The 16,479-nt window shown below is 44.0% G+C and overlaps 1 protein-coding gene across 1 annotated transcript in view; it reads right to left on the bottom strand.

Annotated features, from left to right (window-relative positions):
- Positions 1-1,464: 1,464 nt before the first annotated feature.
- Nlk (nemo like kinase) overlaps positions 1,465-16,479 on the bottom strand; it is a 132,563-nt gene continuing 117,548 nt past the window's right edge. Inside the window, exons 7-11 of the mRNA XM_026780349.1 lie at positions 15,188-15,289; positions 9,769-9,855; positions 7,573-7,771; positions 6,437-6,530; positions 1,465-3,248 (exon numbers count right to left, since the gene is read on the bottom strand). Coding sequence (XP_026636150.1) covers positions 3,194-3,248; positions 6,437-6,530; positions 7,573-7,771; positions 9,769-9,855; positions 15,188-15,289 — 537 coding nt within the window. The 3' untranslated portion in view covers positions 1,465-3,193. The remainder of the gene's footprint in view (positions 3,249-6,436; positions 6,531-7,572; positions 7,772-9,768; positions 9,856-15,187; positions 15,290-16,479) is intronic.

The raw sequence follows: 16,479 nt of genomic DNA, 5'->3' as shown, positions 1-16,479 counted from the left end.
CATATTAGGAAGCCATCAGTAAGTTCTCTCTACTGTCTGTGAAGAACTTTAGTTTCAAAGTTAAACGTGTATTTTCAAATGTTCTTGTGAAGCTGGGTACTCAAGCCTGTACTTCAGCACTCTGGAGGCCGAGGCAGGATCATGTCAATCGTGGCAAGTCTGGTGGGCCAGAGTTATAACAGAGAGACCCTCTCTCAAAACCAAACCAAACCAACAACAAAATATGAACAGTCAACTTTCCCATATCTGGAGGGAAAAAAATCCATTCATTTCCTGTGAGCTGCGCCTGGTTGCCCCATTCTGGAATACAAGCTACTGGGAAAGCTGAAGCAGGAAGGCTTTCAATTCAAGGCTGGGAACTTTGAGCCTCAACAGTACAGAAAGGGCGGATGCAAATACCACTGTTAGATTCAAGAATGCAGAACAGCAGGGCCGGGAGTGTAGTTTAGCTGGCAAAAGCCTGGGTTCCACCCCAGCACTGATCTTGGGAAGCAAAGACAAGAGGATCAAAAATTTAAAGTAATCTTTGTAGAGTCAGGTGGGCAGCACTCAGGAGGTAGAGGCAGGTGGATTTCTGCTCCAGGGTTATTACACAGAGACACCTTGTCTCAGGGGTGGGGTAGTAACCCTTGGACACACACTGAGTTCACAGCCAGCATGGGCAAAAAACAAACAAACAAACAAAAACAAAACAAAAAAAAAAAAACAAACCATGATGGTATTATTTTGTCCAGCCTCAAGACACGTAAGGGAAGGTTAGGCAGTCTGGTTTCTGGTCTGAATTATACTGCCACAAAGTCCCAACTTCCTCTTTAGTGTCTAGGGCTTCTAGGGACAGGGGACAGAGAGGAGGAAGGAAAGTCGTGTGTCTCGCTAGTCTGCTTACCCATAGCCACCTACTTTTATTTAATGTGTTCAGTCCCAAAATATCAGGGGAAGATCCCACATGAAAACAAGACATTCCTATCGTACATATTTAGATCATGCAGTCTCTGGTGTCATTTAACTAAGCTTCCAATACATTCTTGGGAAGGATTAAAAACAGACAAGCATGCTCCATCAGTCCCGGACTCTCTGAATGTGGCTGACAATGAAGGCTGACTGAGAAGCCAAGGACAATGGCACTGGGTTTTGATTCTACTGCATGTACTGGCTTTGTGGGAGCCTTCTATTTGGATGCTCACCTTCTTAGACCTGGATGGAGGAGGGAGGACCTTGGACTTCCCACAGGGCAGGGAACCCTGACTGCTCTTTGGATGGGAGAGGGAGGGAAATGGGAGGAGGTGGAAATTTTTAATAATAATAATAATAACCCCCCCCAAAAACAACAGACAAGCAATTTCCACAAAGCTAAGAGTAGAAGTCAGAGCAAAGGCTGCACTGAAGAGAAACAAGGTGTGTGTGTGGGGGGTGGGGTGGGTGTGAGATGGGGTGGGGGTGTGGAAGTAAGACAGCGACATATCATTTTCAAATGTCACATTTAATGTTTTCACCACTGTACTTCAAATCTACATTGTACAAAGTGACCAGAAAGTGTGCCACGGTAACTGACCAACCTCTGAGATTGTACCTTTCATACCAGTGTCTTCTCGGGCTCTTTTGATACTAAACACGTTTCTCATTCAAGTGAATTGAAATGCTTCAGTTGGGTTGATTCTCAGGAGCCTCATAAAAAAACAAAAACAAAAACAAAAACAAAGATATTGCACCATCTTTGTTTAGTAATTCAATGTTTGTTTCTTTCACAGCAAATAATCACTTCACTGAAGTTAAAACTTCCAAACATAACTTAATAGTCTTCAGATTCAGCTCAGATCACCCAGATGAAAATACTCTGCTAAATACAGATAACTTACAGTAACTTTAACAGTTAATTGTCCATAACACACACCAAGCTTTTCCTAGACCAGTTTTAAGACGATCCGTTAGTACTCCTTGTACAGGTGAAAAACGCTCTTCGATTTTCTTGTCTTTTTATTTTTAATATAAAAGTTGGAAGGGACATTCAAGTTTCAAGTCTCCACATTGAACTTAAAAAAAAAATAGTCATCATCAGCGTGTGGAGGTAAACAAGCCAGGTTGTGTAACTCCAGGAGGTAGAGGCCTTCGATTGGTGTTCGTATTTACATATGCACAGAGTTCAGTGTTCCAGCAGGAAAAACAATTTGTCGAAAAGCGGTAAGCTATTTACTACTGTGACATTTCAAGACTCCCACAGCTCTGCCTAAGGACACAAACACATTTGACAGGATTCCCTATGTGCCTTGGTGGCTTTAATTTTTTTTAAAAATTTCTTTTTGTCTTTTATTTATTATTTTTCACTGTCCAGTGCAGGAAAAGTCTCACAGAATTTCACAGACCTAAAATGTGCAAGCTAGTTCTCTCTATACAGCAGTGTTGGGGTTCTTTTGAAATTAGCCCAGAGATGAATTATTTACACACATGAAGGATGCATGCTTGGGTCTTTTTTCTTTTTATGTAAGAAAGAGCAGAAAAACTTCTAATAAAAATAGATTAAATATATATATATATATATATATATTTATACTGGGTAAGGAAAACAGGGTTAGTCTCTCTACACACGACATTGGAGTTCAGACAGCACACATCACCATCACGGCTCTAATGAGAAGCCAGGTATAGGGGCTTGATCATTAGGTGGCGGGCCCCTCCTGCGGCCTCCCCCAGGGGCAGCCACGATCAGTTCCCGTGGCTCCATGATTGGTCACAGGCAAGCTTTTTAGACTCTTTAGTTTTAGAAAACCCTAAATCTTTAGGAATGGCTCAAATATCAAAATGTATGACTATTTGTGTGTGTGTGTGCGCGCGCGCATGTGAATAATCTCGCTTCATAAAAAAAAGAAAAACAAAAACAAAACATAAACCCCAAACGCCCAAATTTGGTTCAATTCTCGTTTGTTCTGAGTAGAGCCATAACAGCTGCACCGAATTCTTTAACCATGTGCAACTCTGGGTAAAATATTTTTTTTTTCTTCTAAAAGCACAACCACTTTACAAGATTAAAAGTCTAGTAACATTTCTAAATATTATTCATATCATACAAGTAGTGGTTGTTAATTTAAAACTTCATTAGTAAAATTACAGTACAAGCATGATTAACCCCCCAGAATTGCAAATCCCAGACTCCAGTGAAAGCTACATTACATCTTCAGTAGTACAGTGTCTTCCACTGTCACTCCCACACCAGAGGAGACGGTGGCATCTCAGACGGCTGAGCAACGGTGGAACTGGAAGAAAAGGGGGAACCCACAATCAGTGCACCTGATGGGTGAGAGGGCAGCCCCACTGAGCGCCCAGGAGCAATTTCTGCAGTTCTTGTTTCTGTTGCTTTAACTTCTCTCCACTGACTTGTTTGCCAACATTCATTAGAGATCTGTTATCTTCAGTGGTTTACAGGGACAGAGAGGGCCATCTTATTTAAGACAGGATCCCGGCCGTCTATCTCTATGGAAAATACACGTACAGTGCCTTCCATGGCGTCTACTTCATGATGTAAAGTAAATGGTAGCTATCATAAACAACGTTATCCATATTCAATCAGGAAATCCCCTTAAGAAGTACCTCTCACAACAGTGTCTGCTAGAGAGGGCCTATGAGAAGGGGCCTCGTGAGCACTCTCTCAGGGGCATTACTGGTGTGGATGAGCCGGGGTCCAGCAATTGTTATCACAGACCTGGTATAGGTGGCAGAGCCTAGGGTTATCACTTTCCCGCCCAGAGCCCAGGAGAACAATGACTAGCACATGGGAGGTGCTTGAACACCTAATCTCCTGGGAAAAATTTTTTTTTTTTTTGATTTGCGAGACAGGGTTTCTCTGTGGTTTTGGAGCCTGTCCTGGATCTAGCTCTGTAGACCAGGCTAGTCTCGAACTCACAGAGATCCGCCTGCCTCCGCCTCCCAAGTGCTGGGATTAAAGGCGTGTGCCACCACCGCCTGGCTCTCCTGGGAAAATATTAAACAAAGTAATTTAAAATCACAGAAAAGTCAAGATGCAAGTTAATGCCAGCTTTCTACACGGAAAAAAAAAATGGAAGGAATGAAAGGCAACTGATCTTACTAATTTCAGACACAATTCTTGAGTTTGGTTCAGAAGCTTCAATGCAGGGAAGGCCCTATTTCAGTGTGTGGGAAAAGGAAAGAGTAGGGAGTGGGGTCAAAGAAAAGAGAGAAAGGCCAGGGGTAGGGGTGGGAGTGGGATGAAACTCAAATCCACCCTTTGTCCTAGTCGTGAAACAGTTTGTGGTTCTTTGCTACCTGGCTTCATATTAATATTTGCCAATAGAGGGCGCAGGAGGGCGCTGCAGGCTGGAGCACCAGGCAACAGCTTCCCTTGTGCTTCTCTAAGTTTCTCTGCGCCTTTCTGACGGGCCAGTTCTGCCCACCTTGGTACATCCCCCCGCTAATGTCGTATGCTCCAGAAGATGCAGACCCTCTTCAGAAAGGCTCCTGGGCAGGGGACCTCTGAGTTCAATTTCTTCCTTGTTTTTTTCCTCTATTGGTGTATACGGAGTAGCTGCCTTTTGCACTTGCTACTTTGAGACCCCCCACCCCCACCCCCGAAGCTAATTTTGTATTATTTTAGAAGTTAGATGTCTTCTCCTGGCTAGCAATCCCGAGGATTAAAATCTCCCCACATTGTTAAAGTGGCTTCTGTCTTCCCACTGGAAACAAGGGAAAGACAGAATGACGCTTGCTAGAATCCAAAGTGAACTCAGCTCCCCACAAGCATCCCGGATGCTCCTCTAGATAGGAGTCATCTACCTGTTTGCCCCGTACCCACCCCACAAGCAACCCACCCAGGCTTATTGACACGGAGACTGAGACAGGAAGATGAATAGGAGAGCAGCCTGGGCTACAAGGTGAGAGCCTGTCTCAAAGAAACAATGAAACAAGACAAAACATGTGAACACACAATAAACAAAGAGGGAGTTAGGTGGAGTACACACCTGGCTGGCAGTGCTGAGGCAGGAGGATCAAGAACAAGGCGAGCTTGGGCTCACTTGGTGAAGAGCCAGATCAAACTGAACAAATAAATAAACTAACAAACCAATAAATAAATAATAAAGATCAAGCCCACTCCCAGCGCCCTTGGCTGTGTTATCAAGAGGATGGGAAGGGGGTGCTGGAGAGATGGCTCAGCACTGACTGCTATTCCCAAGAACCTGGGCTCAATTTTCAGCACCCACATGGCAGAGCTAACAATTGCCTGTAATTCCAAAATCTGACACCCACATACAGACAGATGTAAATGCAGGCAAAACATCAACGTACATAAAAAATTAAAAAATTATAATAAAAAAAGATGGGAAGGTGGCAGGACTCGCACTGGTGCTGCAGAGACCCACTCCCTACCCTACAACCGAGCAGCATAGTTTTCTGGGAAAAAAAAAATTGCTAAACTCACCATGGGAGTCAGTCCCAGGATGAAGACAGAGGCTTACTGATATTTATTACATCAACTTTCTATTGAACTTTTTGTTTTTTTGTTTTTTTTTTTTTGAGCTGTGGTCTCATGTTGCCTATGCTTGAACTCACCGTGGTGCCCAGGCTGACCTTGAACTCCCTTCTTGACTCTACTTCTTAAGTGCTGGGATGATAGTATGGGAGGTCCTTCTGTCTAAGTGATGCTTTTATTGGTTGATGAAAAAAGAAACTGGCTTGGCCTGACAGGGCAGAGTAGAGCTAGGCAGGGGGGAAAACTAAACTGAATGCTGGGAGAAAGGAAGGCAGAGTCAAGGAGAAGCCATGTAACCCTGCCGGAACTTTACCCAGTAAGTCACAGCCATGTGGTGATACACAGATTAATGGATTTAAGATATGAGTTAGCCAGAAATACGCTTAAGCTATTGGCCAAACAGTATTGCAAATAATATGGTTTCCGTGTGATTATTTCAGGGCTGAGCAGCCAAGAACAAGCAAGTGGCCCACTACAATAGGATGACAGGCATGTAATACCATGCCTAAAATCTGTATTATTAAAAAACAAAAAACAGGTGGGTGGCGGTGGCTCACACCTTTACCCCAGCACTTTGGAGGCAGAGGCAGGCGGATCTCTCTGAGGTCGAGGTCAGTCTGGTCTGCAAACCTTATACCAAAACAGCTAGAGCTGTTAAACAGAAAAACCATGCCTCAAAAAACAAAACACAAAAACAACAAACAAGCAAACAAAAAATAGGGCCAGCAAGACAGCTTAGCAAGAAACAGTGTTTCCTACCAACCCTGATGACCTAGGTTTGATCCCCAGAATACACATGATTCACACAGAGAGAACTGACTCCCACTTTCATACACATACACAAAATAGTTAAAAAAAAAAAACAACAAACCCCCCCCCCCCAATCACCCAAACCATGCTGAAGAACAAAATCACAGCACCCTCCTCTAGCTCTGAGGTGCGAGCTGTGCAGGCAGTTACCTAATAAAGCTCTTAAAGGCAGCAGACTGCGGGTTGATGCAGAGAGGCACTCTGTTTCCTTTCTGCTGTTCCAAAATGAACTGGTGGATAATTTCTGTGGAGAAAACAAACACTGTCCACGCCACTGCCAACACACAGGCTGGAAGCGTGGATTCCCAGCTAACGCAGCGGCCTGCTGGGTAGTTAACTCACACGCACATCCTCTATCAGTCCCAATCAAGTTCTACTTTTCTGGAGCTGAAATGATGGTTGTTGCTAAAAACAGACAAAAACTTCCCTGGAGGCGCTGCCCAGGCTGGAAGCTCCGCCAGCGGGGAGCGTCTGCGTGCACAGCATTATAGGGGATCCCCTCAACCCTCTTCCCCAGGGAGAATCCTCAGCGCGACCCTGTGAGTACATTTTCAAATTCCCTTTCTCATCACCATTCTCTTTAGTGGACTCACTCTTTTACTTTGTTAAAAACAAAACAAAACAAAAACCCATCAAATGTTACATAAAGAAGTCCACTACAGCCGGGCGATGGTGGCACACGCCTTTAATCCCAGCACTTGGGAGGCAGAGGCAGGCGGATCTCTGTGAGTTCGAGACCAGCCTGGTCTACAAAGCGAGTTCCAGGACAGGCTCCAAAGCCACAGAGAAACCCTGTCTCGAAAAAAACAAACAAACAAACAAACAAACAAACAAAAAAAAAAGAAGTCCACTACGTTTTATTTACTGAAATGACACCGTGAATTCAGATATATTCTGAGTCTTTCATTATAAACTGAGTTTTCTTTTTTTTTTTTTTTTGGTTTTTCGAGACAGGGTTTCTCTGTGGCTTTGGAGCCTGTCCTGGAACTAGCTCTGTAGACCAGGCTGGTCTCGAACTCACAGAGATCCGCCTGCCTCTGCCTCCCGAGTGCTGGGATTAAAGGCGTGCGCCACCATCGCCTGGCTATATAAACTGAGTTTTCATTCCCCTGGAAATAATGCTAACTTGCCATTCACTGCACACACACATGCTCTGCACAGAAAGCTACATGCAAAGCTGAAACAGACATCGGCCAGCTTTGGCAAGCCCCTGACTCTGGATCACTGCTGTGTAATCAAAGACGTCCCTGGTCACCATGTCTGACTGGATGACAAAAGGCACTCACCTTTAACCTGTCGGACCGAGCTGAGGTTCTTCTCAAAGGTATCATCAAATTTGGGGTTGGTGACAGGCTCAAAGTCACTGGTGTAGACTCTTCCCGTCGAGGTGGAGAAGCAGCACTTACACATACACGTGTGGTATCTCAGCCGCCCTTCATCTAGGTAGGGGTGGGCTAAGGCATCCTTAGCGGAAATCCTTTTTGACTGAAATCAAATTCAGAGACCAGCACATCAACACTACAGATGAGCATGGCTGTCCATGTAGAATCTTTCACAGACTGAATTACATGACGCAGCTTATACTCGATGTACAGAACACGCTGGGTGGAGAGGGACAGCTGAATTTAGGGGTGGGTGGCAGGAGACTGAGTAGACTCAGAATAACAACTGTCACTTCGAAATGTCCTTCTGAAAACCTGGGAAGTTCCTACCTTGAGACAGATGTGCACAGGGCCCCAAATGACAAATACCATGACATTTAAATATGCAATGCTTTGCGTTTTAGACAACAGGCCACACTTTGGAGAAGTGTCAGCATTTAGGAGATGCGATCATACTGGCAATTTTAGGAAGCTGCTCAGAACTTCTATTCTCTTTGACTATAGGGCGACAGGGCAAAGCTGAGGGTTAGCAGAGGTGTCGGTGTGAATGTCAGACTGAGACCAGTAGCAGCAGCCCAGCAGCAGCAACAGCAGCAGCAGCAGCAGCCTATCCTCGGGCTTTTGAAGTCTTCCAATTCCAATTCCAACAGTTAACACACCAGCGCACCAGGCTTACTGACCCATACACTTCAAACTCCAGCAAAAAATAAAAATAAAAAAATAATAATAAAGGAAAACCAGTGTTCAATGAACTACGGAGAAGTGGCTCTTACAGGACTCAAGGATGGGCTCCATGGGAGACAGGGCAAAGATGACTCACTGCCTTGATTACAGGATGTGTAGCAATTCACACAACCTCAGGCTTTCCGGTTCCTAAGGCCACAAGCTAAATCATCTCACTATCCCAAGGGCTCATGGGAAGGTGGCTTTAAATTCACCACGTGGCTAAGAGGACCTTGAAACCCCAACTTCACCCTGCAAGTGAGACTGGTTCAAACCCAACAATTTTGCCCCTAATTTCTCTGTCTCTCTCTCTCTGACAAAAAGCCCTGGCTGTCCTGGAACTCACACCAAGCTGGTCTTGAACTCACAGAGATCTGCTGGCCAAGTGCTGGGATTACAGGCATGTGCAGCCACACCCAGCCCCCTCGTGAACCTACCTACAGACAGTCATGTGGATCATGAGAAAGATGCTCTCTTCTCACCACAGACCAAGGTAAACTTACTGTCCATAATTTTGTGGGGTTTTTTTTTTAACATTTTCTTTTTTAAATGCTTCCATTTTCATCTTTGTTGACAATAATTATTGTCACAGATATGAATGATAATCTTTGGATGAATGAACAAATAAATGGCAGACATCACAGAGCAGTTAGTAGCCCATGTCCAGCCCAGAAAAGAGGTTTAGGAAAGTTACAGCCCTCAACCCAAAGAGCAGACATTTTCACATGCCACACAGTGGGTGATTTTTCAAACAATCAAATTTTCCCCCTTTTTGTTTAACGTTGGTGTCAAACCCTTTTATAAACACCAGGATCATTAAAATGGTAATATCTTCTAGGTCTCTGCCTAAGCTCTCAAATGTCCATGTAATGGGTTAGCATGGGGAACACAAAACGGGCTAGAGCCTGTCATTCCAGTCATCATGACACTGCCAGTCTACTCAAAGCCAGGATGCTTCTTAGAAAACTATTTTAAAATTTATTTAATAAATCTAAAGGCCGGGCGATGGTGGCGCACGCCTTTAATCCCAGCACTCGGGAGGCAGAGGCAGACGGATCTCTGTGAGTTCGAGACCAGCCTGCTCTACAAGAGCTAGTTTCAGGACAGGCTCCAAAGCCACAGAGAAACCCTGTCTCGAAAAACAAACAAACAAAAAAAAAAAAAATCTAAAAATAGGAGCTGGAGCAATGGCTGGTTGCTCTAACAGATGACCAGATTCAGATTCTAGCACCCACATGGTAGCTCACAACCATCTGACTCCCTCTTCTGACCTTTGAGAGCACCAAGCATACATGTGGTACACAGACATACATGCAGGCACAAGAGTCAACACACAAAATTACAGAAATAAAAAAAGATAAAAGTAAACACACTTACTGGATCAAAGACCAACATCCTGCAAAGTAGATGAACAGCTTCATGTGTGGCCTGGCTGGATAGAGTGTAGAGTACAGGAAGGGATGGCTGTGAAAAGAGAAAAAAATTTTAACCATTTAGGTTTTTAGGTATTCTAGATGGATATGGAATATAGCCAATTCACAGCACAAAAATTAGCCAGCTAAAAAGATGTTGTGAGTCAGGTGCACTGGCACACACTTTTAATCCCAGCACTCAGGAGGCAGAGGCAGAGGCAGGCGGAGCTGTGTGAGTTCAAGGCCAGCCTGGTCTACAGTGTAAAGCCAATCAGGGATACACAGTGAGACCCTGTCTCAGAACAGCTCAAAGGGGGGCGGGGGAAGGAGATAAAAGGCAGTCTTCAGAAGGGACAATTCTCAGTGACTTCCAGCAACATACCTAATCAGAGTACAAAAAAAGTCATGACAAATGAAAACTGATCTGATAAGCAAGGAGACTGCTTTGACAAAGAAGGGAAGACTAACATGTTTAAAGATGAGAAAAGAAAAAGAGATAAAAAAATTTGGACTGGGTGGTGGTGGCACATGTCTTTAATCCTAGCACTTGGAAGGCAGAGGCAGAAGGATCTCTATGAGCTGGAGACCAGCTTGGTCTACCAACTGAGTTCCAGGAAAGGCTCGAAACCCTGTGGAGAGAGAGAGAGAGAGAGAGAGAGAGAGAGAGAGAGAGAGAACATTTGGACCACACCCTCATGAGTATGCTCATGCTATGGTGGCTTTCACCTGGCTGTACAAGGGTCTTTGGCAGGTGTTCCTTTAGTTCCCACCCAACTATCAAAAGGTTTAGACTCTGGCTGGCACCACTGTGACTCACTGTGACTGAGTCAGCATGTTAAGTGAGGATACTCCATGTATACTGGAGAGCAGCTAGAGAGCAGGATGCACATAAAAGAAACCTCCACCAGAACCAACTTCTATTACCCTCAGAGTATGCTGATGTCAGACACGGTCCCTGCAGGAGACAGGACTGTTTTTGACTAAGCTAAGCTTTCCTCCACCCAAGACTCTTGAGTTGTAGAAAAGACAATACAATAAGAATGATTTTTTTGTTTTTTTGTTTTTTTTTGGTTTTTTGAGACAGGGTTTCTCTGTGGCTTTGGAGCCTGTCCTGGAACTAGCTCTGTAGACCAGGCTGGTCTCAAACTCACAGAGATCCGCCTGCCTCTGCCTCCCGAGTGCTGGGATTAAAGGCGTGCGCCACCATCGCCCGGCTACAATAAGAATGTTATATAGTGGTTTTGCCTGCCAAGAACTTCTGATTTGCAGTGAACATTCTTCCACTTTCAAAACCAGGGGTTTGGTTGGCTTGACTTCATTCTACCATCTTCGCAGACAGGTCTAGACAACTGAGTAACACTATTTTTTAAGAAATGAACCTGGCTCCAGAATGGATTCATAGTCTAAATCCCTAAACAGGCAATGAGATGGCCAGGTCCAACACACCCAAGCCACCCCTCCCATTTAGAATCAGAAAGCTGGCCACTCATCTTTTCAGCCTGCTGTGTGTACAGACTCTCCTGCCTCAGCCTGAGTGCCGGGATTTTAGATTAGCAGCACTATGCTTAGTTAAGAGCTTAATTTTGTAAAGTCAACTCTCAGGGCATGGTGTCTGGCCCAGATTTTTACAAAAAACATCTACTGCCTATAAAACCCTGTACAAGCTCAGCTTGGAGGGTGATCACACACCCAAGTGCCTATAGTCAATCAAAGCCTACACCAACTTTAGTGTCGAGAGGGCTACTCTGAACCATGAGACAGCTCGCAAGACCAAACGAATGGATGAGGTTGTCATCATCAACATTCTGACTAACCAAACACAGCAATGTGCAGACAAGACACTGTCTTTGCCTATCAGCGCTGAGGACAGCCTTATCTAGCTACCTGCAGACGGTGATTTTGGGCCTACTGGAGACACCTGCACAGTATTGATGCTAGAGAATTGACTTGCTACTAATGGACCTCTAAGTTTTACCCTGTGAAGATGACAATAGAGACCCATTCCCCATCTTAGCTGCCTTAGCATTACCTGGCTTTCCCTTCATTCTCTCCTCTATGTCAAAGAAGTGAATATTGCAGAGAGTTGGATATGCTGTCTGTGATATGAGACACTTTGCCTCTTGTGTACTGTGCCATGAATAAGCCATTTTTACTTTAGAAAAAGAAAGGAAGAGAGAAAGAAATAAGTTTAAAGATCAGACTTAGAACCTAAAACATTATTTAATCTCTGCAGTCCTCTCTCTTCCATAGACAAAGGATTAATAGTGGTAATAACTGTTTTTATGAGTAGAATATAAGGTATTTATGAGTAGTCTCAGAAGATGTCAGAGTGAACTTCTAATCAGTGCTAGAAATCACTACTAACAAAATAACTATTTCCACCTAACTTGGAAGAGTTGGTAAGGTAGGAAGAGTTTACATAAAAACTACTTAAAAGCTTAGTGTGATGGCTAGCGTTGGTTGTCAACTTCATACCCCTTGGAAGGAGGAGGCTCAATGAGGGACTGTTTCTATCAGCCTGGCCAGTAGGCATGTTTGTACCATTTTCTTGATTGTTGACTGATGTGGGAGGGCACTAATTTTATTTTTATTACTTTGTGTGCGTAGGTGTGTGGGTGGGTGCTGGTGGCAAAGCACATGTGCAGATGTTAGGGGACAACTTTTAGCAGTGAGTGTTCTCCACCTGGAACCATATGGGTTCCAGGGACTAAAAGCAGGCCCTGAAGGTTGGAGGCCAGTATGTCACACAATGACCTACCTCATCAGCCAGAGAAACAGTTTTTATCTCTTTTTTACTGAAGAATGAAACTGAGGCTGACAGAGGTTAAGTAATTTGCCCAAGGTCATAGAGTGAGTTATCAATAGGGCCAGGGTCCTTACACAATCTGCCTACAAACTGCATTGTAGAGCACATGGGACACAGTAGCAGGAAGGCTGCTTGGCCGCTTGTTCATTTACTGGCTGCCCAGACCCCCGAAATAATCACACAGAAACTGTATTAATTAAATTACTGCTTTGGCTTCTCCCTGACTCCACCCTTCTTTCTCCCAGCATTCAGTTTAGTTTAACACCCCCGCCCCCGCCTCCGCCGAGCTCTGTTCTACCCTATCAGGCAAAGCCAGTTTCTTTATTAACCAATGGTATCGACAGCATACTGTGGGGAATCCCATACCAGGAAACCATTCACCTGCTGGGTAATGTGATAAGCCTGAGCCTGACACCACAGGCTGCATTCTTCTTCAGTCCAGTCCAGAGAAAAACTTGAGTGCGCATATCCCAAGCCAAACCCTGAGCCAACTAAACATCATGCATTTAGTGGAACAGTCATGACATATAAAACTACACAAGCTACACATTATATCCTAGGGACCAAATTAAGTTTTTGAAGCAGAGTACATAAACTGGGAGGAGTAGCATACACATATATTCCCAGGGCTGGAGAGGCTGAGGCAAGATGGCCACAAGAAGACCAGACTCTAGTTCAAAACACTGAAACAAAACAAAACTCAAATAGCAGCATAAGAAAAACTACAAAACAAGTAACTAAAAACTAAAATAAGAACAGAAAAAAATGTGAAAATACAGAGTTATCTACATGCCAAATAAGCTTGTCTGCCGTTGTGTCTTCTAACCTTGGCTGTAAGAAGTTAGGGCACAAACAGAGATAGCTTCAGTGGAGCTACGTTAACAGTGACTGGATGTGTGGAGGTGGAGGGGCAGGAGGGTCTTCTAATTCTCACCCTACTTTTTCTTAAAATCAAATATTCTGAAGCCAAGATGAAGATTTCTGTGGTGCTCCCCTCAGACCACCAGACAACCTGGTGAGCAGAACCTTAACCTTCAGGAGGTACCCCTCCCTCTCACCAAGAGACCAAGCCATTTGAGAATGTAGAAGGAAGGCCTCTCGTAGAATTCATTTAACTTAAGTTTATTTAACTTAAAATAAAAATGACTTTCACATTTTCCTTTCCTCCCTCTTTTGTTTTAGAAAATAATGTGATTTCTTTTTTTTTTTTAAATTGAAAGATTTGGTTTTGAAAAGTCCTTTTTTGAAACAGTGTCTGTGGAGGGGTATCCCAGGCTGGTTTCCACCCATAGTCCTCTTGTCTGTTTCCTGAATGCTGGGAGTTATAGGAGTGTGTCACTATACCCAGTCGAGGGCTCTACACTTTTACAGCTGCTGGGTTCAAAATTGTTATAGCGACTTTGGTGCCGTAAGGCAGTTTCAAGCTGCTTTGGACATGTCAGGAACATCTCAGAAAGGCCAGCCCTCTAGGCTGCTGTTTATAACACTCTGAGGACACCAGGGTGCCTGATCCTCACATTTCATTACTGTTTCCCTTTGGTCAGGTATATTTATTACACTGATGAGGTCAATAAAGGAGTAAAACTATTCTATTTACAAGGACACACTATAAGACACTAACAAATTAGTTTAACGTTCCTGAGGGCCTGCTGTGAGCTTGAGGCCAGATTGATCTACACAGTGGGCTACAGAGAAGCTATATCTCTATATATGGTGAAACCCTGCGTCAAAAATAAACAAATGTGAATTTAAAAAAACCATAAGCACCCATGTATCTCTATTTACTGGCCTGAGCCAGTACTGGAGAACACGTTCCCTTACTGTGTTCACCTGTGGACACAGGAGTCACTGGGGGTTATAGAGAGGGACTGAAGCGGAGGGCGAAGCCTTCATCAAATGTCTGCTGGGCAATTTCAGGGGAAGAATGCCAAACTCCGTCTGTCTTTTTGATAAAACTAGCCTTGGCTAAAGCCCTACTGGCTTTGCTTGTTTCCTGCTCCCGGGAAGAGCACTTCCCTCACGCCTCCTCACATCACTAAGCTGTTTTCTCTAAAGGGGACTTGGAAAGTGCTGGCAGAAAAGACTGCTTAATCAAGAGTGCAGACAGAAAGACCTCGGCTTCTCAGCATGATCTGGCGGGCTGCAGATGATATTGATTAGAAAGAAGCAGGCACTCCTTCTTTGTACTTGGGTCTGATTTAGTGGTAAGAGCACAACAGCAACTGCTTTACATCCTTGCAAGGCAACCAGCTATTTGGGCTCAGTATCTGGACCGGTATCTTGACTCACACACTGAGGCCAAAGCTTTCTTCCCACATACTGGTAAACGAGGAAACCACCAAGGGGTCAATAAATAATAGGGCTATAAAAACATGAATTCTTCTATTATACTGGGCATGGCTATAAGCCACTCTCTATTTATGGTCATATGCATATAACAGAGATCCCGTGGAATATCTCTGTGTTTACGTGCTTATACCTATATGTGTGTCTCTTATCTATAAGCAACATCTTTGCAATAGAAGTCCTCCCCACAGTTAGCTGCCAGAGACAGACTGTCCCCTCTTTACCTCTTTACCTGTTTATGAGGACCCCTGAGTATGTGTGCCTTAGCACCTTCACAAGCCGTCCTCATTGCTTCCAGTGATGGCGTGCCCAACAGATCTGTGATCAAATCCAACTGCAAGGAAACACGAAATACTGGTTGACAGAAGCTCACAGAAACAACTTCATTCGACTCAAGTTCCAGCCTTAAAGTGAGTGTCATTTTTTTTTTTAAGCCTTAGAACCACAAACCTTCAAATAAGCTCTGATAAGAGTCCTTTCTCATCCGGGCGGTGGTGGCGCATGCCTTTAATGCCAGTGCTTGAGAGGCAGAGGCAGGAGGACCTCTGTGAAGTTTGAGGCCAGCCTGGTCTAGAGTGAGCTCCAGGACAGGCTCCAAAGTCATACAGAAAAACCCCATCTTGCAAAATAAAAAAAAAATAAAAAAAAAAAAGAATCCTTTCTTTTACTTTCTGCCCCCTGCCCCCCTTTTAAAAGTCAGCTATAATTCTACCACTTGGGAGGCTAAGACAGGAGAATTTTGAGTTTGAGGCCAGTCAAGCTACATTCCATGGAAAACTGGACAGTGTTCTAACACTAGGGTAACTTTGTCGTCTGTATCTGTATGCCCTACTGTTCTAAAACTATAGCATGTTGGGTGGTGGTCACTCACGCCTTTAATCCCAACACTTGGGAGGCAGAGGCAGGCGGATCTCAGTAAGTTTGAGGCTAGCCTGGTCTATACAGTGAGTTCCAGAGCTGGATCCATAGCTACTGAAAAACCCTGTCTTGAAAAAAACAAAACAAAACAAAACAACCTATAGCATTTATTATCTTTGCAGACAGTGGCTTAATGCCTGTTCTTTTCAAACAGTTAATGAATAGATTTTAAGGCTTCAAATGGATTCAAGCTCATCAAGCTAATCTACACATCAGATATATGTGATATAATAAACATTCAAAACATTCACACCTGAAATAAAAGTTAAGCATTCAATGTTTGCACCAGCACATACCTCTTACATTCTAGAAACCTCTTACACTGGCAGAAAAATGTGAAACTTAGAAAACTACGATGCCACATTTATCTAGTTGAGCACAGTAAAGGAGACTGGCCTTGGTCTCCCTGTAAACAAGTCTTTGCGGGTAGCAAGCCACCTCACCAGTTTTCTCGAGTGCTGAAAGTGTTCTGACTCTATTACCCAATGAAGAGAAATGCTTCATGTGGATCCCCTAGGAAGGGGAAGTCATACATGGAGAACTCCACTGTCTGCATCATCTACACAACAGGCGGCTGACATGGAGATGTTACACCACTGTCTGCAT

Source organism: Microtus ochrogaster, chromosome 7 (genome assembly GCF_000317375.1).
Source record: "Microtus ochrogaster isolate Prairie Vole_2 chromosome 7, MicOch1.0, whole genome shotgun sequence".
Lineage (NCBI taxonomy): Eukaryota > Metazoa > Chordata > Mammalia > Rodentia > Cricetidae > Microtus > Microtus ochrogaster.
The sequence above is the reverse complement of the archived record's forward strand: the minus strand, read 5'-3'. Positions and strand labels throughout refer to the sequence as shown.